This window comes from Rissa tridactyla, chromosome 1, assembly GCF_028500815.1.
Source record: "Rissa tridactyla isolate bRisTri1 chromosome 1, bRisTri1.patW.cur.20221130, whole genome shotgun sequence".
Lineage (NCBI taxonomy): Eukaryota > Metazoa > Chordata > Aves > Charadriiformes > Laridae > Rissa > Rissa tridactyla.
Window position 1 is genome coordinate 49428517 of NC_071466.1, and position 26970 is coordinate 49455486.

The 26970-nt window shown below is 38.3% G+C and overlaps 1 protein-coding gene across 4 annotated transcripts in view; it reads left to right on the forward strand.

Annotated features, from left to right (window-relative positions):
• SCEL (sciellin) overlaps nt 1-16888 on the forward strand; it is a 77801-nt gene extending 60913 nt beyond the window's left edge. For all 4 annotated transcript variants that reach the window (XM_054217026.1, XM_054217054.1, XM_054217045.1 and 1 more), the window contains 7 exons: nt 179-238; nt 3247-3306; nt 4796-4885; nt 8171-8245; nt 9550-9658; nt 14027-14129; nt 15167-16888. In XM_054217026.1, coding sequence (XP_054073001.1) covers nt 179-238; nt 3247-3306; nt 4796-4885; nt 8171-8245; nt 9550-9658; nt 14027-14129; nt 15167-15183 — 514 coding nt within the window. In that variant the 3' untranslated portion in view covers nt 15184-16888. The remainder of the gene's footprint in view (nt 1-178; nt 239-3246; nt 3307-4795; nt 4886-8170; nt 8246-9549; nt 9659-14026; nt 14130-15166) is intronic.
• The last annotated feature ends 10082 nt before the right edge of the window (nt 16889-26970 follow it).

Sequence of the window (26970 nt, forward strand, 5' to 3'; positions counted from 1 at the left end):
TGTGAATATCTTTGCATTACTGAAATGATGTATGCTTTGAACTTTTCATCAGTTTAATTTTGTCTTTTACAAAGAATGTGCCAATTATAATTTCTTTTTAAGTGAGCATTTAATTTGGCTAATTGACAGCTGGCTATACTAATTGTGATTTGATCTGGTTTTTGTTCTATCTCTAAAGGAACCAAGATCTTGATAACCTTATCAAAGTGAATTCAAGTTCTTTCACAAGTGACAAGGAGTAAGTCTTCAAAGCTTCTCAGGCCCTGCTTTTCTAAGGCAGTGAGTAGTTTGTAACTATGAGAATGTCAGGAAAGGTAATGTTGCAAATCTGTAAAATGTTTATAGATTAATAAATAGCATTCCTTATACAGAATGATGAATGCAAACTACAGATCAATTAACTGACACACGCACTATCAGCTGAACACTTAGTATCTATGGCAAGCTATCATACATGCTTTATATGCTTCCTTAATATAACTATTAAAGAAATATTTTAATATAGTTAGAGAAGGGGCATTAAAGAAAATATTGTAGAACTAATGGATGATAAGTGTTCCCCCAACAAGGTGTAACAAAGCATTTCAATCAGCAAGGGCAGTGATCCATAAAGAACAGCTTGAACTTACATTTTTGAACAGCACATCAGTTCACTGCATTTTAGGCCAAGTTTCTTGTGGTCTGTAAGCAGCCGTTCAACGTACGGAAAGGGAGAAACTTACTGTGCTAGTAAGAGCTATGTAACATTTGTCACACCTAACACCGAAACTCTACAGATAACTTCAAGAATGATGTTCTAAACAGTAGCGGCACATAAATGTTGCCAACATGTGATCATCTATTTTGCAGTACAGAATCTCACATATATGCATACTTATATATTTATATATATATGTATACTTAACACTAACATGTAAGTTGAGTATGATTGTTTTGCAAATTTTAATTCACAGAGAATTTGTTAAGATAGAGCCCACGACTTTGAGACACTTCTGAAATTTAGGAGGCATCCAAAGTTTTAAGATTAATAAACCTATTATGGATTGAAGTGACCAAGTTACCAGTTTCACAGAGCAAACTTAGCCTTTTGCCTTTGTTCTCTGCTTCTACCAAAAGAGAATCAGGGATTTTTAGATTAGTTTGAGTGCTTTTCATAGGTCATTCTGTTCTCTAATTCACTGAACCATTTTAATAATTTTTAAAAATCCAGGGGAAAAACTAGCCATGAGTTTAATTGTATTTTTGAAATAAATAAAAACAAAACAAAACATTTTCTTATATGTAAACTTTGGGAATCTTTGGATGCTTACATTTTCAGTAGAAGTACAGACATAAACAATGCTTTAATTGCTAACTATGATGACACTTGTCATCCCAGAAACAAAAATATGTGGACATTTGGACATATTTTTAGGTGTTGTCTTAAGTCTCTTAGTTTAAATAAAAACTTTTTTTTTTTTGCAAATTAATGATGCAAACAAGGATTAAGCTGCTGGGAGCCTGTAAATTAATACTAAGTTTTTAGAAAGTTTATGTTTCTCCTTCACTATCTTCACTGTCAAAGAACAATCAAACTACGGCATTGATATGATTAAACAAAGTCTTTTTATTTTCTTGGATGTACTAGATAATATTTTTTATTTAATTGTACAAAACCTTTCCTTGCTAATGGAAAATTTTAAACATATTTTCTTATTATGGTCAATAACATAAGTGTTCGCAAATTTTGAACATAAACTTAACTAACAGTTTACTTTTTTCCTTTTAAATGTGTGCATAAATAGATTTCTTTCTTTTACTACACTTTACCTCTTCCCAGGTAGGGGGAATATTTTAACAGCTGTATTTGTTTATTGTTTCAGAGGAAAAGACCTTGAGAATTTTACTGAAATAAATACTGATGGTCAGAAAAATAAGAGGCAAGGCTGTCATAATCTTTCCCTTATATACTTAAAAAATGTTTGCGGTTGGTTGGATATTAGTATTAATAGGTTCTTCTCTGTAAAAATCATTAGAGGAGTCGAAATTAATATTTTTATTTGATTTCAACCATAGAATTTTAACTTTTTTAAGTTCCTCATTAAATACAGGCTAGTAAATATAAATAATTCAGTGTGGAGGAAACACTGGTAGTATTTGATTTTATCTTTTTGTAACTCTAAATAGTCAGTGCATGACCATCAAAATGCTTTAAATTAATGTGAAATGCTCCCTCAAAATAAAAATTGTCCTTTAAAGAGGAGTATCATAAGTAAAATTTAAAAAATCCTGTTTGTTCTTAGTATCATTATTCATTTTCAAATGAGAACCAGTATGGCCTTTTCTAATTTTAAACAATACCTCAATGGATAACATTATTATTTTTAATGACAGATGAATTAATACAAAATAGTAATGTAAAATTTTGTTCATATATTATATAGATGACATATGTTAATATATTAAATTTATTACATGAAATTAGCTTTTTCACAGCCAGTGATTTATGAGTTACTAGTATAAATGTGGTCGTATGGTCCTAGAGAATGTATACAGCCTCGATAACAACAGTTGTAAGAGGAATCTGGGCTGGATATAACGACAAAGCAAATAACAAACTTTGGCAGCCATTTCTGTAGCTTGTAGTGCTGGTGCCTGTACTGAATGAAATTATATTATCAAGTTAAAATGATAGAGCCATAGTCTGTTTAGAAGATGTAGGCAGGCCCTTCACATGTAGCATGGCAACATGGTGTGACACAGCGGTCATAAACTGAAACAAGAGAGATTCAGACTGGATATAAGGAGGACTGTCCAGCAGTGGAGCAGGTTCCCTGGAGAGGTTGTGCCATCTCCATCCTTGGAGGTTTTCAAGACCCAACTAGAAAAAGTCCTGAGCAACCTGGTCTGACCTCAGAGCTGCCTCTACTTTGAGCAAGAGGTTAGACTAGAGACCTCCTGATGTCCCTGAATTACAACATGAATTATCCTACAATACCATAATAAACTTAGCATTTTTGAGTAGTTTGTCATTCTTTTGTAGTGTCACAATGGAGAGAAAATGAAAAATATTGAACTGATAACTCTTACTTCATAACTAACTAAACACTTATGAAACAATTGTGATACATACAGTGTAGTCAGGAATCTTCCTTGTAAAATGCGAATGATTTTTTTCTTCTTCAACATAAATAATTAAACTGATTTAATATGTTTAGGTTGAATCAAATAATTTGATTAATTCTGAGGTCTTTCTCTCTTTCACAGAGATGGGGACCTTGGTGATCACACTGAAGTAAAGTCTCCTGATGATCAAAATAAAAAGCGGTGAGACTCAATTCATACTTCTCTATAAAATTTAAAGAGCTTATATCAAGAGTTGTAGTTGTTCAATGTGGTTCCAGAAAATGTGAATTCCTAATACAAGCAAGCAGAATTTGCATAACTTAAGGTATCTATATTATTTCTAAAATGTGCCTGATTAAACAAATACAACAATATAGCTGCATGTATTGTGATAATAAGTAATGACTCAAACAAAATCTCTTGTAGTGATGAAAATGTCTGATGACAAGATCCTCATAAGTATTTTTGTGCTTATCTCGGTGTTTTGTGAACTCAACCGTTAGCATCTCAAAGAAATATAACTAAATGCTGTCATAGTTTAAAAGATTCACTGCTACTGGGTTTCATGATTTGCAAAAACTAAGATTTTGGTCAATTAAACAGAAATTATTATTATGTTTTCAGGCACCATTCTGATGGTGTCTTTTTGAGTCTTCCATTTAGTTGTATATCTAAATGAAGAGGAAGAACTGAGCTATCTGTATACACAAGTACTTCCGCTCTTTTTTAATATAAAGTATTTTTATCCTAGCAGTCTCAGTTGACAGTCTGACCAGAGAAGTATATAGTGAATATGTATGGTGAATGACTTGCTCTTTTAGTTCTGAAAGGGGGCCTGCCAGATTAGGAATCAAGCACAATAGAGGGTGCTGCTTCATGCAGCATGCTCTGCATATAAAACAGCGCCCAGCACTGAGCAAGCTTCGTTTAGCAAAGCTTCAGACCTTGGCAAGCTCACTGAAATAAATCAAGCTGCAGACCAAACATGCAGAGTTAAGGCTTATAATCATCAAGTTGTTTCAGAATATAACCTTTGGCAGAACCAAACAAGAGCAGCCTTTGTCTGAGCTGCTTTATAAAATCATCAAAAACGTTATTAGCATTTAATCCTGAAATCCTATAATTTGTCTGACAAGGTTTATTTTTATGTTTGGTTGCATGTCATGTTTGTGGCAGGGAAAACTGCAGGAGACAAAGTTTCTTTTGCTTGACTCGTAATCCTGCTTTTTGAAATAAGATTCTATGTATCTGTTTAGCTCGTCATTTCTAAGAAAAACATCACTGTAGTATATCCCCCCAGAAAAGAAAATTTGGAACTAAAATATAGTAAAAACAAGACTAAAACTTTATAGAGTACTGCCAAGGAAATGCAGAATGCTATCAACCACTGAGACAATTCTGCACTGTTGAAAAGCTCAGTGGGCGCTTTGAGGTAACTAGAGTTCGATTAACATTATATGAAGTTTCTGATATAAATATATCTACCAGCATAAACCAGAGGTCAGTAATTCTGTTAAATTTCACAAGCAACAGTTTAACAACAGTGAGAAAAAGATAAATTTTTTTTAACCTACTGTTACTAGCCTGAGCTTCTACACTTATGGCTGTAAGTGTAACTGAAAGCTGTGTAGCTGAAAATGATTTCTAAAAAGTGCTTGTTTTCTTGTGTTGCTTTTTGGGTTTTTCTTAGGATAACTGAGCAAGCGTATGAAAATCCTCCAAGGGCTCCATATAATCTCCCAGAAATAAACTACTCCAGTGACAGTGAAAGAAAGACCAGGTACTGTGGACAATTAATTGAGAACCATAATGTCTAAAGTGTCATTTCTTGGGGGGGAGGGTGGGGGGGAAGAAACCATCTTTATGCAAGAAATTTCAGGGATGTTTAGAAACCTCACACTGGTCTCTGGAATCATGCCAGCCCCCTTCCAGATTCTGCTTCCAGGATCCCACAAACAGAAGCCCACACAGCACAGCTCTAGTGCACAGGGTGGAGAGCACAAGACATACCCTGGGTAGCTCTAGAGATGCTGCTGAGGCATGAAATTCAGAAGAGCAGTTAAGCCAAAATTCGTATATAATCAATAGACGAAAGGCATTTCCCTGCATATTAGATGCACCATGCTCTCAGGGAGCTTATTTCTTTCTGAGGCTGTAAGGAAATCAAGGCTCTTCACTCAAGTGCCTTGTTAAGTTCCTAAAATGACATGGGATGAATCTGAACCCATCCATCATCTCTTATCCCAATCACTGAAACTGCAACATGGCTTTCTGATGATTTGACCAGGTACAAACTATTTTTAAAACCATTTCTCTTGCAATACTCTTGCTCCAGCTGGATTCTCTCTCTACAAGCACATGTATTGCAAATCTGAGTGAAAAATGTAATATAGGGATATTTAATAGAACTAACTAAACACCAGGTCTGTTGGTAACAGGAAATCATTGAAATAAAGGAAACAATATATTTTTCTTAGGTCAAAATGTATTTTCAAGAAATATGACAACAAAACCCATAATATATCATGCTTGAATGAAGGACCTTTTTGAATTAGGAAAACATCTCTTCAGTACTAACCCACCCATCTACGTGGGTTTAAGTATTAATGTAGACAGGACTGTTTAAAGACAGTCCTATATCTAAGGTGTGGTATTGCTGTATAGTGGTCATGAATTACCAGAGTCAAGGCTGATGACTTGGAAGGGAGAGGAGAAATCTTCTATTGAGCCTTACTAATAGGGAAAATAGCAGTCACAGCCTGGTACTTTATGTTAACTATGGCCAATGTCCCAGTCCTTAAGCTTATGCACACCTGAGCCTTGGTGTGGGTATGACTGGGCACAGGGTCTTTGATCTCTCATTTTCTTACGTTTGCAGTAGGACATTGGAGCGCGGTTGAAATTTGTGCATTCTGAAAGTTCTGCGTGGCCTTGAAGGCCAAGCCCATAAATTGGCTGAGAATAAAAGAAAATCCAAACAGCATAAAATTTTGAGACTCAAAATGACTATTCAACACAAAAATTAATTAGCATTTTGCAGACATACAGCTTCTGATGTGCAGTATTCTGATTATCTTTGAAAATCAAAATAGAGAACAATAATACAAGAATGGCAGGGCAAAGAACGTGCTTCGATATGCAGTGTTACCTTACACTTGACAAAAGGTATACCCCCTACCTGAAGCTGTAATCCCAATTTAATTAATGAAAGCCTACTTTAATGAATGGTCTTTGCAGGTTATTCTTTCAGGTTTTATGGAATAGGTTCTACAGAGTTGTTGAGTAGTTTGCTGTATAAACAAATCACACCATAGCAAGTAAAGGAGTGAGTGATATGAACTGAAAGGAGGGACTTGGTCAGATAGGCAGTTCTCAGGCTGCGCTGTGTCTTACTTTTAACTTAGTGTCTTGTCAAGCTGCCAGTCTATGCATTTATTTGAAAAGGTTCTGAGTTTCCTCACACTTTCAGTTGGCAAGACTAGAAACTGATGCTTAGGAAATATTTTTGATGTAGCTTCATAGTTTTTTGTTCTCTACTTATTTTTTTTAAAGATGTGGTTATATCTGTTTGTGTGTATTTCAACCATAATACTCTACCCAGTTATTAAAATCCAAGGGGCACTCTTCTCTACACTAGGACACGAGAGGGAAGTATTTTTGTCTATACAACTTTCTAGAAGATAAACAGTGTTATTTTTGTGCATGCTGCGTCTAAATACCCATATTAGTTGAGTGTGCAATTTCGCCCTGACCTCAACCCTGATTTAACTAGATGATTTGAAATGTCAACCTGACTCAGCGCTAGATTCTGCAGCTAAATACAATGAGTTAAATAACAAGCTTAACAACAAAACCAATCACAGATAGGCCCATACTTCATAGGAATAAAGAGGTGAGATTCCTATGCCACTTTTCATTATAGCAAGAAACTTTAGGCACTTACACCATCAATATACTCTACCCTGTGACATGTGTTGTGCATGTGTCTAGCTTGGTCGGGGCAAAAATAGCCAGAAAAACTCTTCCAAAATGTGATCGCTTAGCTTTAGTTTGCTTTCCAACTTAATAAGCTTACCTTCATCTTGCCTGAAATGTAAATGGAGCACTGGATGTTCATCTGAGGAGATACTTTCTCTGTGGTGAAAAAATCCAAAGACAAGTACGTAGAAAAGTGTATCTATCTGGGCTGTATAACACCTTACAGGATCAGGTTATCAGTCTGTTATACTTTCCCTGGAAAAAAGACACATTCTGGAAAATACAAGATTATAAAAAATCGCTCCTAACATTGCTAAACAATATTCAAGAGTGATGTGAAACATGTAATAATTACCATATACCTTATGAATTTCTGAAGGAATAGGATAATTAAATCAGTTCAGAAATGTTCAAAACATGTATGGAAAGATGACTTCTTTGCCTGTCACATACATACTCATCCCTTCCACGCAAACAAAAAAGTTAAGGAACTAGAACTGGGGCTCTTAAAAAAGGAAGATTTAACTCCCCTGATAGTTAAATTCAGTGTATTCCTTCCTACTGTGATGCAAGGAACAATACAGTTACTGTAGTGAACACAAATCACATATTGAACAGTTTGTACTATAAAGACCCTGACACTCATTCTAGGGACATCTTGTAATTTTGTCTGGCTGTTTGACAGCTCTTTGAGGACTAGTGAAAGAAGTGGGGGGGAAAGGAAGAAAATGCAGTGTGTCACCATTTCCTGATATGTATCATTTAGGCTGGGATATCAGCACAGGTAAACCCAATACCATCACATAGATTTTGCTCAATGGGCTTGTGGATTTAATTTTGAAATGCTGAAGAATCATTTAACAACAGAACACAGTCTAGGGACGCTATATTTCTAATTTATGCTTTTTTATTTAATATATTTTTCTTGATGTGAAAATACAGAAAAGGAATTCATCACCAAGTATGCTGATTATTTTTTTTACAAGTGTGTTACATTAGCTTAATTTGCATATTGTCATAACTGTAGTGAAACCTTTAAAAATAAAAAGTACTGTTTAGTGATTGCTATGCACTCACTGCTTCACAGCAAATCATCATATGGTGCCTATGAAGAAAATATAACTGGAAATACTATCAAAACTGTTTACTCTACCTCTGATCGGTAAGTACACACCATTAACATTGTAGAGTATCAAAGGACACAGACGTTTTGCACACGCGTTCAAGTGTTCAGACAAAAGAGAGCAGTGGAAGTCACCATTAGGCTCGTCAGACAGCTTTTCATACAGAGCTCCCTTTCAGTGAGATCTTGCCGTCATTACCACAGTTCAGCAGCCTAATATTATGTTAGGCTTGTCACAGCTGACATTTTAAAATATCTATAGAAACAATAGCCCATGCCTTAAGTGATAGAGTTGGCTTTGTGATTCTGTAGGTTTCTACCTCGGGCAGCCACTTTGCAAAATTTCCTTCCTTTGTGAGAACGGTGTCTGTAATGACCAACTTTATGTACAGATGGGGAGGAACAGGCTCACATGACAATGCTGTTAAAAACTATGTTTTCACACCAGTTAAGATATTCCCAAATATAAGAAGGATATTTGCTCGATCAGTAATATCTTACCTCATGGGCAAAAAAAAAATTAAATGTGACACTATTTTCAGCTCAGATAATTTGGACATTTCCACTACTTGGAAATACCGAAATGGGAAAAACTTGTATCCTTTCCAATGTAAGTAGAAGGAACTCTGTGAATGATTCAAAATTAATCCAATGGTTTATCATTGAGTGGAAAGGAGCAAGACCAGTTGGTTTTGTAGTGCAAAACCACCATCAATAGTTGTATCTAGAGAAACTACAGATTGATGTCACATAAGAATGCAAAAAGAGCTGAGAAAATTTTTAAAAATATTGTTATGAATACCAGGTAGGTTGTTCTATGCATGTGTTCACTGTAACTGCCATGAAAGTAGGATTTCTGCCTGCAGTGCAGAAAATTAAAAATGTTTTCAGGCACTTCCGCAACGTAGAGGAGAACTCTGTATCAGACTGACCAAGTGTTAGCATTTTAAGTTCAACTAACAATTTACTTTTGTGATTAAAACATTAAAATCACTACCCTCCACTTCATCCCCATTTAGCATACATGCTCCCAGACATTCAGCAGCTTAATACAGTCTTATTACTGTTTGAAATCATTCCGTTCACTGAAGAAGACCATTCTTTCTATCAAGGTATTTTTGCTACTTGACAATTATGCTGAGCAGTCTGGCCATCGTAGGTGCATATATATTACGCCTGTCAACTAGAATGGAGGGAATATACACCTGACATTTTTCCATTTATAGCCATTGGACAGTAATACAAATGTCTTTCCCACATAGTGCACTAAGTTTATCAATTTTCTCCTTGAAATTTCAGTGGTAGCTCTTTTTCTGACAGCTGATGTTATATTATATACACAGGAGTATAATTGGAAAAGATATATGTACATACTGCAGGAAGCCCTTGGGCATAGATGCCAAAATGATCTTAGATGCCTTGCAAATTTGCTGTCATTCGACTTGCTTCAAGGTAAGAATTCACCTGCTACTAAGAAATATAACTTGAATGTAATGCCTGATTTATATTACACATATAATAAGAGAATATTTAGGCCTTAGGCCTTCTCCACCTGGGAGAAGAGGAAGGTTTGCACACTGAAGGAGAAGATTAATGTAGGAAATACTAGTCTCTCTCTCTCATCCCTATGCATTTCTTTCCATCTCTCTCTCTCCCTCTTTCTCTGCTCTCCTTCTCCTTGCCTCTCCTTCTCTCTGTTCTCTTGCAACTACAAGGAGGAGAAAGGATGCAGTGGAACGTATCCTGAATGCCCTATGCATTTATAAGCCTACAGTATACACACTTCCAGTCTGATATAGTGAATTACATCCCACTTACACTTTCTTCATATTGTAAAATTTTATTCTATTTTTTTAATGCAGTTTTGTAAATCATAGAATCATAGAATCATAGGGTTGGAAGGGACCTCTGGAGATCATCTAGTCCAACCCCCCTGCCACAGCAGGGTCACCTAGAGCAGGTTGCACAGGAACACGTCTAGGCGGGTTTTGAATATCTCCAGAGACAGAGACTCCACCACCTCTCTGGGCAGCCTGTGCCAGTGCTCTGCCACCCTCAAAGGAAAGAAGTTCCTCCACATGTTTAGGTGGAACTTCCTATGCTCAAGTTTGTGCCCATTACCTCTTGTCCTGTCACTAGGCACCACTGAAAAGAGCCTGGCCCCATCCTCCTGACACCCACCCTTTAAGTATTTATAAGTGTTGATAAGATCCCCCCTCAGCCGTCTTTTTTCCAGACTGAAGAGACCCAAATCCCTCAGCCTTTCTTCATAAGAGAGGTGTTCCAGTCCCCTAATCATCTTGGTAGCCCTTTGCTGCACCCTTTCCACCAATTCGCTGTCCTCCTTGAACCGGGGAGCCCAGAACTGGACACAGTACTCCAGGTGCGGCCTCACCAAGGCAGAGTAGAGGGGGAGGATGACCTCCCTCGACCTGCTGGCCACACTCTTCTTGATGTACCCCAGGATGCCATTGGCCTTTTTGGCCACAAGGGCACATTGCTGGCTCATGGTCATCCTGTTGTCCACCAGGACTCCCAGGTGTCTTTCAGCTGAGCTGCTCTCCAGCAGGTCAGCCCCCAACCTGTACTGGTGCATGGGGTTGTTCCTCCCCAGGTGCAGCACCCTACACTTGCCCTTGTTGAACTTCATAAGGTTTCTCTCTGCCCAGCTCTCCAGCCTGTCCAGGTCTCTCTGTATGGTGGCACAGCCTTCCGGTGTGTCAGCCACCCCCCCCAGCTTTGTGTCATCAGCAAACTTGCTGAGGGTGCACTCTATCCCCTCATCCAGGTCATTGATGAATATATTGAAGAGGACTGGACCCAGTACTGACCCCTGGGGAACACCACTCATCACTGGTCTCCAACTAGACTCTGTGCCCCTAATCACCACCCTCTGAACTCTGTCTTTCAACCAGTTATCTATCCACCTTACTGTCCATTCATCAAGCCCACTCTTCCTAAGCTTCCCTATGAGGATGCTGTGGGAGACTGTGTCGAACGCCTTGCTTAAGTCAAGGTAGACCACATCTACCACCATCCCCTCATCTATCCATCCAGTCATGCCATCACAGAAGGCTATCAGATTAGTCAGACATGATTTCCCCTTGGTGAATCCATGTTGAGTACTTCTGATAGCTTTCTTTTCCTCCACATGCCTTGAGATGACGCCCAGAATGAGCTGTTCCATCATCTTTCCAGGGATGGATGTGAGGGTGACTGGCCTGTAGTTCCCCGGCTCCTTCTTCTTGCCTCTTTGAAGACTGGAGTGACGTTGTCTTTCCTCCAGTCCTCAGGCACCTCACCTGTTCTCCAGGACCTTTCAAAGATGATGGAGAGCGGCCCAGCAATGACTTCTGCCAGCTCCCTCAAATGTTCTTGATTAAGTGACATCTAAAATTGTGGCTTGTGGAGAAGTCACACTCAAAGGCATTAGTAAGAGGTATTAAAAATAAGCAATAGAGGTGAGATCGTTTTACCCAGCGGGGTCAAAGAATTGGTTAAAAGTTGTGTCCGATGGATAGTTTCTGCTGTAGGATAAAATGGTGCTGAAATTGGATATGTCTTTGCTTCAGTCTTATTTATTAAAAATTATGTAAAAGTCTTTTTTCCTGTTTCCAATAAGAATGAAAGCACAGAAGAATTTTTTTTATGCTTGTCATTCCGAAGTCTAAGCTTCAGCCTAAAATTCACTCTTAAACTTTTCTTGAGGTATGCCTACCAGTGCTCAGCCATGTAGTTGCTTTCTGCCTCATTTGTTTTAATTCTGCTTGCATCTCCACACTGAGTTTGTTGTTCTAACAAATAATACTCGGCAAAATCACCGCATTAGCATAGCTCATTTTTCTGCCCAGTCTTGCATAGCTTTTTGCTTCTGCTTCTGAGACAGCAGTTCTTTTACCTAGTTATTGCATGAAAAGTAACCCAAACCAGAATACAGCGGAAAGGTTGTACTTAACATGTGTGAAGTGATATATGCTTTTTGTCTCATATGGACTGAGCTCTGTGAGCACTAAAAATGCAATTTCTTCCATGGAAATTATTATGTAATACTCCCTCAAATCTATTATTGCAAGTAAATACAAACTCTGGTTTGCTTCCATTCTTTTTAGATGGATCAACCCACACAAAGTGGAGTGGGCTTTTTATGCAGTTAGGAGTGTTAACATGTTGGTATTAGCTGAATTATCTGTTAAATATTTAAGCTTATTTTTTAAATTGTATTCTTCTTGCTACCTATTCCCAAGTGGGGACCTGTCTGTCCCGCAAAATTCAGCTTAAGTTTTATACATTTACATGTGTATAAACATACACATTTATAAAAGCATTGGCAAAAGTTTAAACAACTATTGTAAGTCTATGGTTCATGCTTGTAGTTATGTATTTAGCTAAGCATTGCAATTTCTCATCATTAATATTCATTTAGCTCTTTACAAATACCCTGTATCCATTAGAGATTTGCATGTGGCTGACAGCAGTATAAGGTCTTTTCTTCCTTGTAAAGGTACATACCAAAAGTTCAGTGAGTAAATAATCCAAACTTTAGGGTTTTTTTCCCTGTATAAAAATGCTAGCTAATCTTGGTGATCAAAGCTTTGGAAACATGCCCATCCTTTTGCTGATTTATAGATGGAAACATAAAATGAGTGAAGAGAGTAGACTGTTTTAATAGTACCTTAATACTAACAGCTTATGTAGAAAATATATAGAAAAGACATATTGCTGTAAAACTGGGAAAAAAAAGAGTTCTCTGGTACTCTACCATGTTCTACTAATCAATACTGACCGCTCAGTTTCAATGTCATACTAGCTTTAATGAGCATGGGTAACATAAGGCAATTGTATATTGTCTGCATCCTGGGCCTAATAATTCACAGTGCCTTTAAGTCCATGGTGTTGATATAACACAATTTATTCATTTAGCTGCAAAAGGATGTTTTGGGTAAGACTGCTAATTTTTGATTTTAATAAAGACTTTCAGTCCAAAATTATCTGAATGGACAGCCATCGTGAAAATTACAGAAAGGCTTACAGCCCTTCTAGGATGGCTGGCAATTTGATTACTGAGTTGCACTGTAAAAGTAATACTGGTTTTCGCTTATCAGAGGATAAAAATATCCAGAGAGACCAGAATTTGCCGTTCTTTTATTAGGTTACAAAAAAAGGGTTGATCCGGGTGTCAATATTCTGGTTTATAGATTGAATTACTTTGCTCCTTGATCCACTGTAGGCTTTCTTTGTGATCTTGGGAAGTCAGCTTCTGCGTGTATCTGTGTATTTTCACCCGTGAAACATGGGCGATGCTTCTCTATCTCGAAAGTTAGCTTTTTAAGAAATTTGTGAAAGCAATGTCATGATTTTGCAATAATGGGAAACATATTTACTGGTTAAGATAATGTATCAGAAAACATTTTTAAATAAGCAGGTTTAGATTCTTTAAGAACTACTTGGAGTTGGATGATTAAGTCTGATCATGCTTCCTTTACTCAGTGAAGAAATAAAAGGATCTCAAAAGTGTGATTCATATTATTTTTGAATAAATTTGTAAGCTAAGGCAGAGAAATTACTCTTTGGAATATCTAGGGGAGGTAAGGGGAACTAGTAAGGACTTAGATATGTGATCTAAAGGTGAGATATTCCAATGTCTAATTTAATGTTCATGAACACTACTCTTTCAGAGTTCAGCCTTGATGATATTGCAGTGTTCATAATCCTTATTCTGGTCTGAGGTTGCTTACTCCCTAAAAGACAGCATGCTGGGAATGAATATTAGAGAACGGTTTTGGTTTAATTTTTCTTGTTGTTTATACTTGTGTGTTGAAGTGTGAAGTATGCAAAAGACCACTGGAAGATCTGAAAGCAGGAGACAGCATTTGGATTTACAGACAAACTGTGCATTGTGAGCCTTGCTATTCCAAAATTAAAGGTAAGATGCAAGATGTATTGTATTGAACGTGAGAAAAACAATGTAGAGAACTTCATTCAAATAACTTCAATTTATTACAACACAACTATTTCTTTTGCTTATTTCTGTGTACTTAAAGCTTTTCAAAATATTCAGTAAGACTGGGTTGCTTAGGATGATATCTAACCCCAGTCTCCAGACACAATAATTATTCTGTACGTGTGATGGAGATGGTTTAAGGTCTCATTGTAATCTATAGAGTTCTACCTGTGCAGTCAATGGAGACACCTACAGTGAGGCAATGGCATCTTGCCCTGGAAGTCACAAGAATAAATTCAAAGGCCATCTGAGAATCAGCCTGTTGTATTGAAATGAATAAACCAGGGTTCAGAGGTATTTTCACCTAACATAGTCTTTCTGACCAGTAAAGATATAAAATCTATTAAATTATAATGAAAATATTGTACTGTTAGTACCATACTTACCTGTGTAAACATTTGTGAGCATAGTGAGTAAACAAATGTGCAAGGCAGTGAAGAATGAAGCTTTTGTTTTATTAATTTTTCTAGAAGTTGTTAGATTTTAAGCCTTCTCTGTTTATGGCAATTATGAATTCATAATACTATAAATCAGTACCTGTGTATTGAATAAAGACAAACGGAAACCTAGATGAAATGTTCTGCTGACCTGGTGTTCACCTACGTACTTCTTCTGAGATAAGAACGTGTCAACTAAAATTATATTAATCAATTTGTTTTGTTAAAAAACTTTGTGCTATTTTGCCATTGCAAAATTTGATGGGAAGAGTGAATGTTACAAATAATCAGAATATAAAATTAATAGGGCATCGTGGCAGTTATGAAACTGCAGAAAGACATACCAAGGATCTGTATACTGAGTATTATAAATTAACATATCCTATTTCAGCAAATGACAAGACGGGACAGTCAGACTTCAGTAGATTTTCTAAAAAAAAAATTGATCTAAAGTTTCATTGTGTGACGTTTAGAGAATACTGATTTGCTTGGCATTGCTGATCAATCTTTTCTCTCTTGCAGAAAAATGGATCTACTAATTTTGACATACAGAAAGCATGATAAAGAAGCTCCACTAGTGTTTTGTTAAATGTATCGGCCTGTTAATTCAAACGGCAATGGGAAATGATTAATTTTTACTGCTAGGAACAAATACTTTAAATGCAGTCCTACTGCATGGTTCCCAAAGGAATTAATTCCATGAGAATTTAGATGCCTTTTCATACACACATTCCAGGAAGCAAAACAAGATATTGTACAATTTATCCATCAGATCTGTGAGACTGCTAAACTGTACATAAAACTAATGATAATTTATTGAAATTTTCTGAACAGCAGCACATACCTACACATATGTTTTGGAGGGGCTGTATTCTCTTTACTGAAGCATCTCCTCAGATATAAACATCTGTTATCTATATAGCATGAATGGGATTAATCTCATCAAAGATTAGTCATTTGATAGTCAGTTATTCAGTGTAAACTACTGTTTTCATATAGAGTGAGGTGCGTCCACTCTGTACCTTCGAGGAGAGACATCAATCTCCAGAAGAACATTCTTCTCAAGTAACTTAAATGATACCTCTCAGACAGAAAAAATCATCTTTGGAAAATGCATCTCTATTACTGCAGAGGGATTCTAAACAAAAATTGTTAGAGGGTTTAACTTAGAAATTTCCCACTCCATGTTTGTAATTCTGGTAACTATTGTATTAGCATTTTTTTTAAGAAGTGCACACTTAATAGTTGCCATGAAATCATGAACTACATACTTTGCATGACATGATGTTGTTGTATTTATCTTTCCTACTTTATGAAGCTGGCTATCTAAACACCTTGCATGGATTCATCTCACCTAAATTTAAACATCTACAGTGTAGACATCTCCTTTTAAGTTACTTATCTATTCTGTCTGTATAGTCGTACAAAGAAGTAGATAGTTTTTAGGAAGTGATTCGATTGGTCAGATTGCAAACATCTATTTTACTGTGAGCTTAACCATGCTCTGAACATATGTCTTACTTTCCATAGTCTGCAAAGGAACCTGCAGTGAATAGTTCAGATTTCTAGACATCTACATTAGGCCAGATAAAATCCTTCCTTTGAGACTACAATGAAAGCATTTTTTTTTCCTTTTAGACAGCATGTATTAAAGTATAGAAACTGAAAGACGAGTCCATGCTGATCTAGTGGGAGATGTCCCTGCCCATGGCAGGGGGCTTGGAACTAGATAATCTGTAAGGTCCCTTCCAACCCAAACCATTCTATGATTTCCACAACACTCAATTGTTACCTGTCTTATTTGCCTAAAATAATAAATAGTTCATCAGTTTACTGGACAAACAAAGGTGTTGACTACTAGTCTCTGCCATGAGATGTTTTTCATCATGGTTATTCACAACTGATTTATCCCTCTTACCTCTCAGCCAAAAAGGCCTTCTTGGATATGATCATGACAGAGTCAGAGTGCTCAGAGGCTGCTCGACGTGAGCAAGAGCTTAGAAGGGTGAAAAGTGCGAAAGCCATAGATTAATATTAGATTGCTGAACAGCTGTCCCAGCCAAACTTTCTCTCCTCGTCTGCACATTCAGTAGTGGAGACGGGATGTATGGATGTCTGCATAATTTAAACCACTGGGCCTGCAGCTGAATCATGATGTAATCTGCCTTGCCTGGCTTAGAGGATGTTGAGACTGATACATAAAGGAGCCATGAAAGAGTAGATAGTTTGTTTCGTTGGTTTTATGACAATTTCTTATGAATTAGCAGCAGTAGCTTTAATAAACCTGTTATTATAAATATTTATTGTGGTGTGTGTCTATTTCTATTGTTGGCATATTCTAGTTAAACTATGCTCAGTATTACCCTGTGCTGCGCCAGGAACCAATGAAACAACAGGTGGAGAAAATTAGTGGCAAAGTTTTAATGCTATGGTCACAAATTTGGTCCTGTTCAGAGACCAACAGTTATTGCAAGGGTTTGTTACAATGGAAGATGTTAGATATTCATTTCAGCCAGCACATCAGAATCCAGGACTTCCTAGCGTTTGAAGGGATGAGAGATTTTAGTTTAATCCATTAGAGGCCAGGCGCAAACTCTGCATCCAAATATCTGCTATTTAAATGCTCACTGACAGAGAAGTAGCAATAAGAAACAATAAATAATAATTCTGTGCTCATTAATTCATCCTTGCTGAACAGTCCCTGGTAATTTTGCCATGTGGGTTTTTGTTATTTTTTATTATATGTTGTAAGTTTGCTGAAAGGAAGCACCGGTTTTGTGATGCTTGGTATTTACCATATAAAAGCCTGGATGGCAGTACTCATTAAAAAAAATCATATTAACATCTCAATACCGATGTATCAAAACTTAATTGTTTTTTGTCCTTTTTGTATATCATTAGCATGTGGTGGTTTATTTCTCTTTGACTAGTGCTTCCATGAGACAATCCAAACGAACAGTTTGCTGGCAGCTGTTTTAATGAACGCGTTATCTTCAATAATACATTAAATTAGACTGAAAAGCTGTATTGAGCGATGATGTACTAAATTATGTGGGGTTTTGTGATTCATCAGGCCCATTTTCTCAGTGTGTAATGGATACTTTATTTTACAAAGCTGGGGCATAGCTCTACAAGGGGGAGAACCAAGCAGTAAGAGGAAAGGAGTGAAATAACGCATATAATACATATTGATGCTTTTAAATATGTAGATGGCTTCAAAGCTACTGATATTTATAAAAGCAAGGAATGTCACAGGAACTGTTTTGCTGTATTAATATATTCTGTCGCATCCTGTGTATGTTCTTACAGAACGCTCAGTCTGAGCATCCCCTCCCTAGCAGGGCTTAACGCAAGGTGGCGAACATCTGTAACATTGTCCTCTCATCCTCTTCCTCTTGTAATAAACATCTCTGTCAGTTTGACAGGATATGCTTTCCATTATTTCACAGAGCTTCCTTAGCTAGGCTTGTAAAGCACTGGTCAACATCAAAGGGCCTGGCTTTCATTCAGTAGGTTAACCCTGTTCCTTGCTTCTTGGCATAGAGATGCTTGTCGTGTTGGGATAGTTTCGTGTGTTCGGTTTATTTACTCAGAACGTATGTAGGTCAGAACTCTGCTACGCCTCTTGCCTTCCTTGATATTTTAACTTAATCCTGTTGTTTACGATGCAAAGTATCCACTTCCCTGGTTGGTTTTGCTTTCTGATCATACTTGCATGCGGCTCGCTGTAGCTACTCTGTTACACCAGGAGGTGGTTTTAGCTTCCACTCGAGTTGGTATCAGACTACAAGGGATAAATATAGCCTCCTTTTCTCTCTTCTGTTTCACCAAAACACCTCGGTTTTCTTCACAGCAGCATAACAGCAGAGACACCCTTCATTCCGTACAGACAAAGGATACAGACACTTAATACTTCGGTAGGTTTGATGTGACGAAGTCTGAAATTGTTGACCGAAAGAGCTCCATTTAGTTACTAAACGGATGCAGAATCACAGAGATCTTCAACTGATGAGGTATTTCCTTCTTTGACTTCAAGGGCCTGCTCTCCTGTTCTGCACTTTGCCTGGTCTGACCAACCCAGCTCTAATCTCCTGCATCGGTAAAACGGGGACTTAGAAACACTTCTTGCGTTTCAGGGAGAAGAATCTGAAGATATTCTCCAAACATGCTGTTTGTCACATACTGCTAAGATCAGACCCCCTCAAAATTCTGCTGATAACTACCGCCTTTTAAAATCATGGAGACGGCGCTCTCCTCTTTGAAGAGAGCACAGGCTCAACAAGCGGGAGGGCCAAGTTCCAATTTCTCCCCCAACGTACCTATGTTTTAACCGTGGAATAGATTAATCTGAAAGAGATGCCCCCATTAATGTTTCTGCCATGTTCCCTGACCTGTGCAGGGTGGATCCTTATGGCTGACAGACCACAGGAGAGCTGCACCGCCTGCGCGTTCACCTGCTATGCGCCTATTGACCCCTCAAGAATGACTGATGAATAGAAAACACAGAGACGGTCCTGGAAGCAAAAACCAGATACTGGAATTTCTCCCTCTCATCTGAGTGGTCTAATTCATAATTAAAAGCAGTCTGAATGATTCTCTGTTTATCTCTGTTAACACCCTGTTCCGCTTCAGAGGAGCTGCCTGCGCTCAGATTTGTCTGGAGCAGGATGGTGAGGGAGTGGAAGTTTGAGGTTTTTCATCTGAGAGTACTAAAGATGTCTTCGTGTGACCATCTCTTCTAAGTCTTAATATCTTCTTTGCATTTCTAGTCTCTGAGCTCTTCTGGACAGGGACTAACTCCCCCTGTTCGTGCAATGCCCGGCACAGCAGTGGCCTCTGGGTGGTACTGCTGCACCTGTGTAAGTGGCTCAAGAAAAAAAATCAGATTTCACCTCCCTTTCCAAGCAAGCTGCTGGTAAATTTACTGGTTTTGTGGAGTTTTTATAACTGCATCAGTTATAAAATGACAGCTACCATCTCACAGCCTGTGCCAAGACTTAAAACTGGTTGGTTTTGTCCTGTCAGAGTCAATATCTGAGTCTAATCATGCCAAAAGCACTTGTCTGAGTCTTGGCATTGCTGTGCAGTCATCAGACATCTGTTTAGGGAGCTTAGACAGCTATTGTGGTCAAAACAATGGGCAGCCAAACATTTTTAAACTACCTACTTGGGAAGAAGAAAGGAAACACAGTCATTTCTGGAGAGAAAATGCAAAGGTTTTCTGGCATTCAAGCCATTTTTCCCAATAGGGGAAAAAAAGTAGTGTTCACATGTCAAAATACCCAAAAGAAGCAGAAAAAGGAGAAAAGATGAAGAAAAAGATGAAAACATTATGCAAAGAAGCCAATTAAGGACAATCAGAGATTTTGAAAACTGGGGATAGGAATTTAAAAAGTAAAAGTGTTGCCATAAATAATGCAGCCATTGAAATCAATAGTTAAACTTGACTATCAGATGAATATTCCAGAAAACGTTGGTCTGTCTTCATATCTTCTCATTCCTCTGGGGACTTTCCACACATGTAACTTTAAATTACGTTATCCTTGTGTGTAGTTCAAATCTTCACATTCGGAATGGGAATCCAACTAGCTGCACTTGTAGCATTATAATCTCAAACAGCCAAGTATTTAAAATACTAATATTTGGAAAATCTACAGGAGTATACAATTGATAATGCATTTGAATATTGCTTTTATCCTTTTACCAAAGTGACCAATATGTAAAAGTAACAGTAAAGCCTTTTGTAGTAAAAAAACCCAGTTTTCTCACAAGAAAATTCTTCACAGGAGCAAGCGTACTAGTTTTGACATGAATGACACGTGCGGAAAGCTGGAGGAGGAAAATAGGGAAAGAGCAGGATTTTTTTCTGCCCCTTCCCCTCTAGTGTGAGACATCCCAGAGACTCAGTCAGAGGAGAGCACGTGCTTTGAGAGAACTCTGGATTCTGTTTTTCCTCAGTCAGAACATAAATGAAACAAGGGAATGGAGGTAGGCGGGACTTCGCTTCTCATAAAGAAATTGGAACAAACACAAGGAAAATATCTAGCTAAGGATATGCTTAAACTGAGAGAGGGTAGATTTAGATTAGATATTAGGAAGAATTAGGAAGATCATGAGGGTGGTGAGACACTGGAACAGGTTGCCCAGAGAAGTTGCAGATGCCCCATCCCTGGAAGTGTTCAAGGCCAGGCTGGATGGGGCTTTGAACAGCCTGATCTAGTGGGAGGTGTCCCTGCCCATGGCAGGGGGTTGGAACTAGATGATCTTTAAGGTCCCTTCCAACCTAAACCATTCTATGATCCTATGCTCTTTTTGTAATATCACAATTCACATGTCCTTCATCAATCCAGTGAGTATACTCAAGAAATGCCTTTGCTGCACCACGTTTATTCTGTTTCCAGGTAGTCCCAGAAAGGGCTGATTATAGAGCAGCTCTCCTCCAGCCTCCAGAGGTGTGTTTGACACTGACCATACACCTGCAGAATGGACAAAAGGGACCTAGAACCAGAGAGACTGATCAATATCAATCCATCACTACCCAGACCCAGGAGACCTGGCAGGGCAGAAGGAATGGCAAAAATCTTTATGCTGGTCTCACGACCTGTTGCAGGAAAGCTCTCAAGTACTCTGCAAGTCATACAGCATATGGAAGAGAGGGTCTGGAAAACAAGTTTGGATTTAGGTTTTCTAACTGTACCTAAATTCCCCTCTAGCTGTCTTTGCCATTTGTTGGATCTTTTGTGATTGAGTGGGTTATAGATAGTGCAAGGACAGGTTTTTTACCTGCTAGGCTTTTCTTTAGATCCCGACTGGAAAAAAAGAAATCACAAAAAATAAATTACATGGGCATTTCTGGATATTCATCCAAGATTTTTGCTTGATCAAACTGAACTTGGATGAACATTCAGGTATTTGTTTTTTGAAACCGATCCCCATCTGAAAATTTAACACACCCACTTTGACACAAGAAAAACCTTCCAAGCAACTGCAAATTTTCCATGCTTTTTTGACATTCATTCAACCATGGCATCAGTGCTGTTCAGATGTGCCTTCTCAAAAAACATATTTACTGTTAGACTGAGGGGGTTTTGCAATATTTAAATTTTCCTAGATATGTCACATAACCAGTGCTAAGCACATTGCTGTTTAGTTTTTTAACGTGGTAACTTCTAAACCATTTTACAGTATCATAAAGCATTCAGCCTGTTGGCCTATACTTACTAAAATGTTGCAAACTGTAAAAAACATTTAAATATCCATATGATGGCGTTGCTAACATCGATAATAAATCTTTTGCCACTTTATTGCAAAGCTGCCAAATTTCTTGAATCTGGTTCTCCAACTACTTGCAGACAGACAAAACTAAAGATGACAGAAAATGAGGAGGAAAAAAAAAAAAGACTAGAGTTAGTTGAGCCCTCCACTATGTTCATGTCATCATGAAATAAGGCATTTTTCCCGTGTCAATGGCCGCTTTTCCCTGAAGGGAAATCAAGCTGAAATCGGGATTCTTGGCAAAAGGTGTGTTATGGATTTTTAGCCTCCTGGAGAGAAGCTGTGCTGCTGTCATTATGATCTTCAGCATTTTACACTCAAACAGCCTATCTGCTCTTTCAAAAGCTTTACTTTAGCATTATCAGGTCATTTATTAACAATCTTGAACTCCGCATCTCCCCCTCTGCCTTCTCCTTCTTGTTCATCAGTGGTAAGCTTCTGTGAACCAAATGATATTCTCCAATATACATGTACACTGGGAGACAATGCAAATGTTCAAGCTTCTTTGAAAGCATAATTAGTCGTTGCTCTCAATGAAGGCTCATTAGAAAGAAACAACCCTTCCTGATTTGTAAGATTCAGGACTGATGCTTTCTGTTGGAAGGGAAGGGAAGGGAAGGGAAGGGAAGGGAAGGGAAGGGAAGGGAAGGGAAGGGAAGGGAAGGGAAGGGAAGGGAAGGGAAGGGAAGAATGCATTCGAAATCTAGAGTGATTTGTTACGGAATTGATGAGTCAAAATAAAATAACAATCCATTAAATTAGAACTGTCATGTATAGTTCTGTCCAGAAGGATCTACAGACTAGGAGTCCCTAAGCTTAACGCACAGACAGTATCTTTGGATACCGTAAACACTGATTTTCTGGAGAAACTGGGGCTCACAGAAAATGATGAAACTTTGGATTTGATCCTATAGAAAATCCATTATAATAGCGACTACAACGTACTTCAATTTAACATTAATTCAATAAGGAAAAAGCCAGAAGGAATCATAGTAGTTTAAAAAAGGAAATTGTATAAAAAGGAGAACGCCAAATAGCAGGAAATTAGCAACAGCTAGGAAGCAAAAACGTTTGCAAGAGACACTGAGAATGAAGAATCTATGCTGTAGCTCCAGGAAAATGTTTAACTCCTCGAATATTTTAGAACAAATTAATAAATCTAACAATAACAAATTGCTAGGACCAGGTAGTAGCTACGCAAAAACTCTACTGCAGCTGAAGCGTGACACCGTTGAACTTCTCACAGACATTTCCCCCGGCGTTCAAAGCAGGCTTGCTGCCAAAAGAATTGGAAGCATCAGCTGGGACATCAGTCTTGAAAAAATACGAAAGCTGCTCAGGGGAAACTCCAGTTCAGTTCGTCTGATTTTCTATCAAGCCAATTTGTACAAATGATAACAAATAACAGAACACAGAGGCATCTGGTTATGTGTGATAGATTGGAGGAGAGTCCATGTGGCTTTTTTAAAGCAAGGTATGCTCATGAATATAGGAGTGTTTCTTGAAGCAGACGATATGCTTCTGGTTAAGCTGATTTCTTTAACTGAGTATATTTGGGTTTACAAGAATTTTTTGTCACAGTCTTTCCCTATGCTACCACGACATAAGAGAACATGGAATATTCATGGAAAGGAAACAACGGGTTCGAAAATTCAGTTTTCATTGTGGAGGGAGACAGGAAACAATGGGAGGTTCAGCCTGAATTCAGTGGGGGCAAGGCTATATAAATTAAGGCTTGTCAGCTTGGAAGAGAAGTAACCGAGTTTTATAAAGTCATGAATGACAAAGAGAAGCTGAATAGAGAATGATTAATCGTTCTGTCTTTCTCAGAAAACCAGAACTAAGGGACACCCAATTAAATTACTAGGCAGCAGATTTAAAGTAGATAATAGGAAGTAGTTTTTCTTACAATACATAATTAAATTGCAATGCTAATTGCCACAGGGTGTTGTAGAGTCCTAATGTTTAAATGGTTTAAAAATAGGGCTCAGCAAATGTAATATTATTACACATTGGTGGCTATCAAAAATAAACGGTCCAGATGTCTCGATTCGGCGACTTCGGAAAGCTGGAGAAAATCCCTCAATATTTGTCTTGTTTCTGGCATATTTTCCTTACGAAGCTACTATCAGCCTTTGTTAAAGATGGAATACTGGATTCTGCTGGCATGGTAGTGGCTCCATTTTTATAAAAGTACTTTCACAGTCATTTTTTCAGACTGGAACCGTGCTTTAAAATAATCTCACCAGACTTGGAGCTTACTGTCTGTCCTCTGACCTTATTGCAACACATCTTTTGTATAGCCCAGACTGGATTTACTGCAATTAATTCTTTACCGGCTTGCCTGAAAAGGCAGGTCCAGCCTGCAGCTATCGCAGCATAAAGCAACAGGCTTATTAACAGAGAAGAGCAGATGGGATTTGTAGACTTCCTGCTTCTTTGTTCTCTGATTCAGAAATTTCTACTATAAGATACCATGTAAGTAGCATCCCATAGTAGATCTCTGCTGATTTAGGGCATATAATTTATCAGGTCCGGGAATAACAGATTTCATGGGCACGGTAGGATGTTTGGGGTGGGTGTTAAGCACGTTTCATCAACGCCTTAGAAAAAAAAGGAATGGAACCATCAAGTCGTCATTGTGGTTTCTAAAGAACTTATGAAGTTGTGGGTTGATAAAACTCATCAGCTAGTGGAGTTCATTAACAATTTATAGTAATGGCAATATTGGGAGGAGGATAATTTGTGTCTAAAACCCCAATTAGGTCAAATATTTTAATGACTAAGGTGTTTAAACCATCTTTGCAGAAGACTATCAGGCCAGCATGAGGACCACGAGGCAGTATGTTTGAGAACACACATAGCATCTGCCAGCATCTCTATGTGAAATTACATTGTTAGTGAAATTACATGTACATTTAAAATACAGCAACAAACGCAACACAGTGAAATGGATTTTTACCCTTTACTAGATCACCTCCACAAAGTGACTGGAAAAAAGATGAGGTCTCTCACACTGACTGTGACCATGCTAGTTGAGGCATGCACAAGTTTAAGGCTATTTTCTACCATACTACCGCATGGAAATTAGGCTCAAAGCAGTGCCACTCAAGGAAGAGCCAACCTTCTGGACCACTTTTGGAGGGACGAGATGTAATGAGCCCGATCCTGCCTGTTATCAGTTGATCTGAACTGCCTGGAAAAGCTTTTGTACCCGTGCTAAGGCATTATGCTCAGCCCTAAGCTTTTTCTCCTTGGGAACTCAGCCCAAAAAAGTGTTTGCAGGCAACATTTGTGTAGGCAGCACCAACAGTAGAAGGCGGCTGAAAATTTGCTACTACTTTTACTCCTAATTGAGGACAAGCATTTCCATGGAGACTCTTAAGACCACGTGCTATGATGCTACATGCTGTAGCGTGTCTCCAAATGCGTCTCGTGATGTATCTCCAAACTGGTGTCTGCATTAGAATTTTTTATTGATAAAATATCCTGACCACACTGTCACGTTCCTGTTCTGGCAATTGAAAAAAAATCACATACCTGTTTTTTTCCTGTTTTTTTTTTTTTGTTGTTGTTGTCCCACTAAATAACTTTGCTTGCCTCGTTCAAAGAGAAAAAGAAGTAATTCCTCCATTTTGAATCTCTTTCGAGTATTTCCTCTGCCTTATTGCATCATCAAGCACTGACATTATCATAAACATCTTAGCTTTTTTTCATTGTATGTTGCTGATATCTAATAAACTCTACATTGCACATGATGCTAATTATCTTTTTTTATCACTTCACAATCTTATTGGATTAGCATATACGTTTCTAAGAATTAAGGCTAGTACCATTATTAGTGATAACAACTTGAGATGTATGCTTTTTGTCTGGGGCTAAACATGTAGGAACTCAATTCTTCCTTTACTTATGGGAATAAAGATTACAGCTATCTGTCGTAGTGAAAACTGGATAGTGTTACTCACTCCAACGACGCATGGCAGAATTGGGCCGGGCAGTTTTTACACTCTCAGGATTTTTCCACTTCTTTCTTCCAAAGAGACAGTGGAGACCAAACAAAAGTTTCGGTTTAAGCACTATCTGGTTGCAATCTAGTACACCGGGGGTTATATTTATTCTGTCCAGTGATAAAAGTTACATTATCTGGAAGTCAGGGCTTTGTGCCGGGCTGCAGCTTCAGTTCCAGCCATTCTTGTAGTACCAGTTGTTATTATTTGCACTTGTAAGAGCGCTTAAAAGACTGACAAACAATAGTGCCATTGTCCTATGCATGTGCAGAAGAAACTTTCCAGAGAGAAAAGTGTGACAGGCTGGATGATTTCAAAGTTGATTTATGCTCTGTCCCTCCTTATGTGAGAAACCTGGGACAGTGACGAAGCACCGTGAAGGCAGTGGTGGCTGCTATTGCTACTACTCTGCCCAAAACTGATGCTCAAGAATTGGGTAATGACCGACTGATAGCCACTATTAGCGGCTGGACGAGCAACTCACACTTCCTGGAAATTTGTTCCTTATTTCATAGAATCATCATAGAATGGTTCATGTTGGAAGGGACCTTACAGATCATCCCGTTCCAAGCCCCCTGCCATGGGCAGGGACACCTCCCACTAGAGCAGGTTGCTCAAAGCCCCATCCAGCCTGGCGTTGAACACTTCCAGGGATGGGGCAGCCACAACCTGTTCCAGTGTTTCACCACCCTCATAGGGGAAAATTTCTCCCTGATGGGAGACTTCAGGACGGTAACTTTGGAGGTTGTCCCTTGTAATTGCAGCTGGAAGAAATGAGGGTTGTGTGATGGCTGAGCTGCCTTGGGCGGGAGGAAGGGGCAGAAGAAGCGATGGGACACTTTCAGTACTGGGCAATGAGGAACAATGTGAAAACACCACCATGAGCGAATGGTATTCATCCCTCTCTCAAGCAAAGACAAACCCATCAATGTATCCGGGCTGTGTTAAAGCAGTTCATTTCAATACAAGGGCATCTTTCATCTCAGAGGTTCTCCTATACGTGAACAGTTAGTTACGTGGTTATGCAGGTTTTCCACTGCG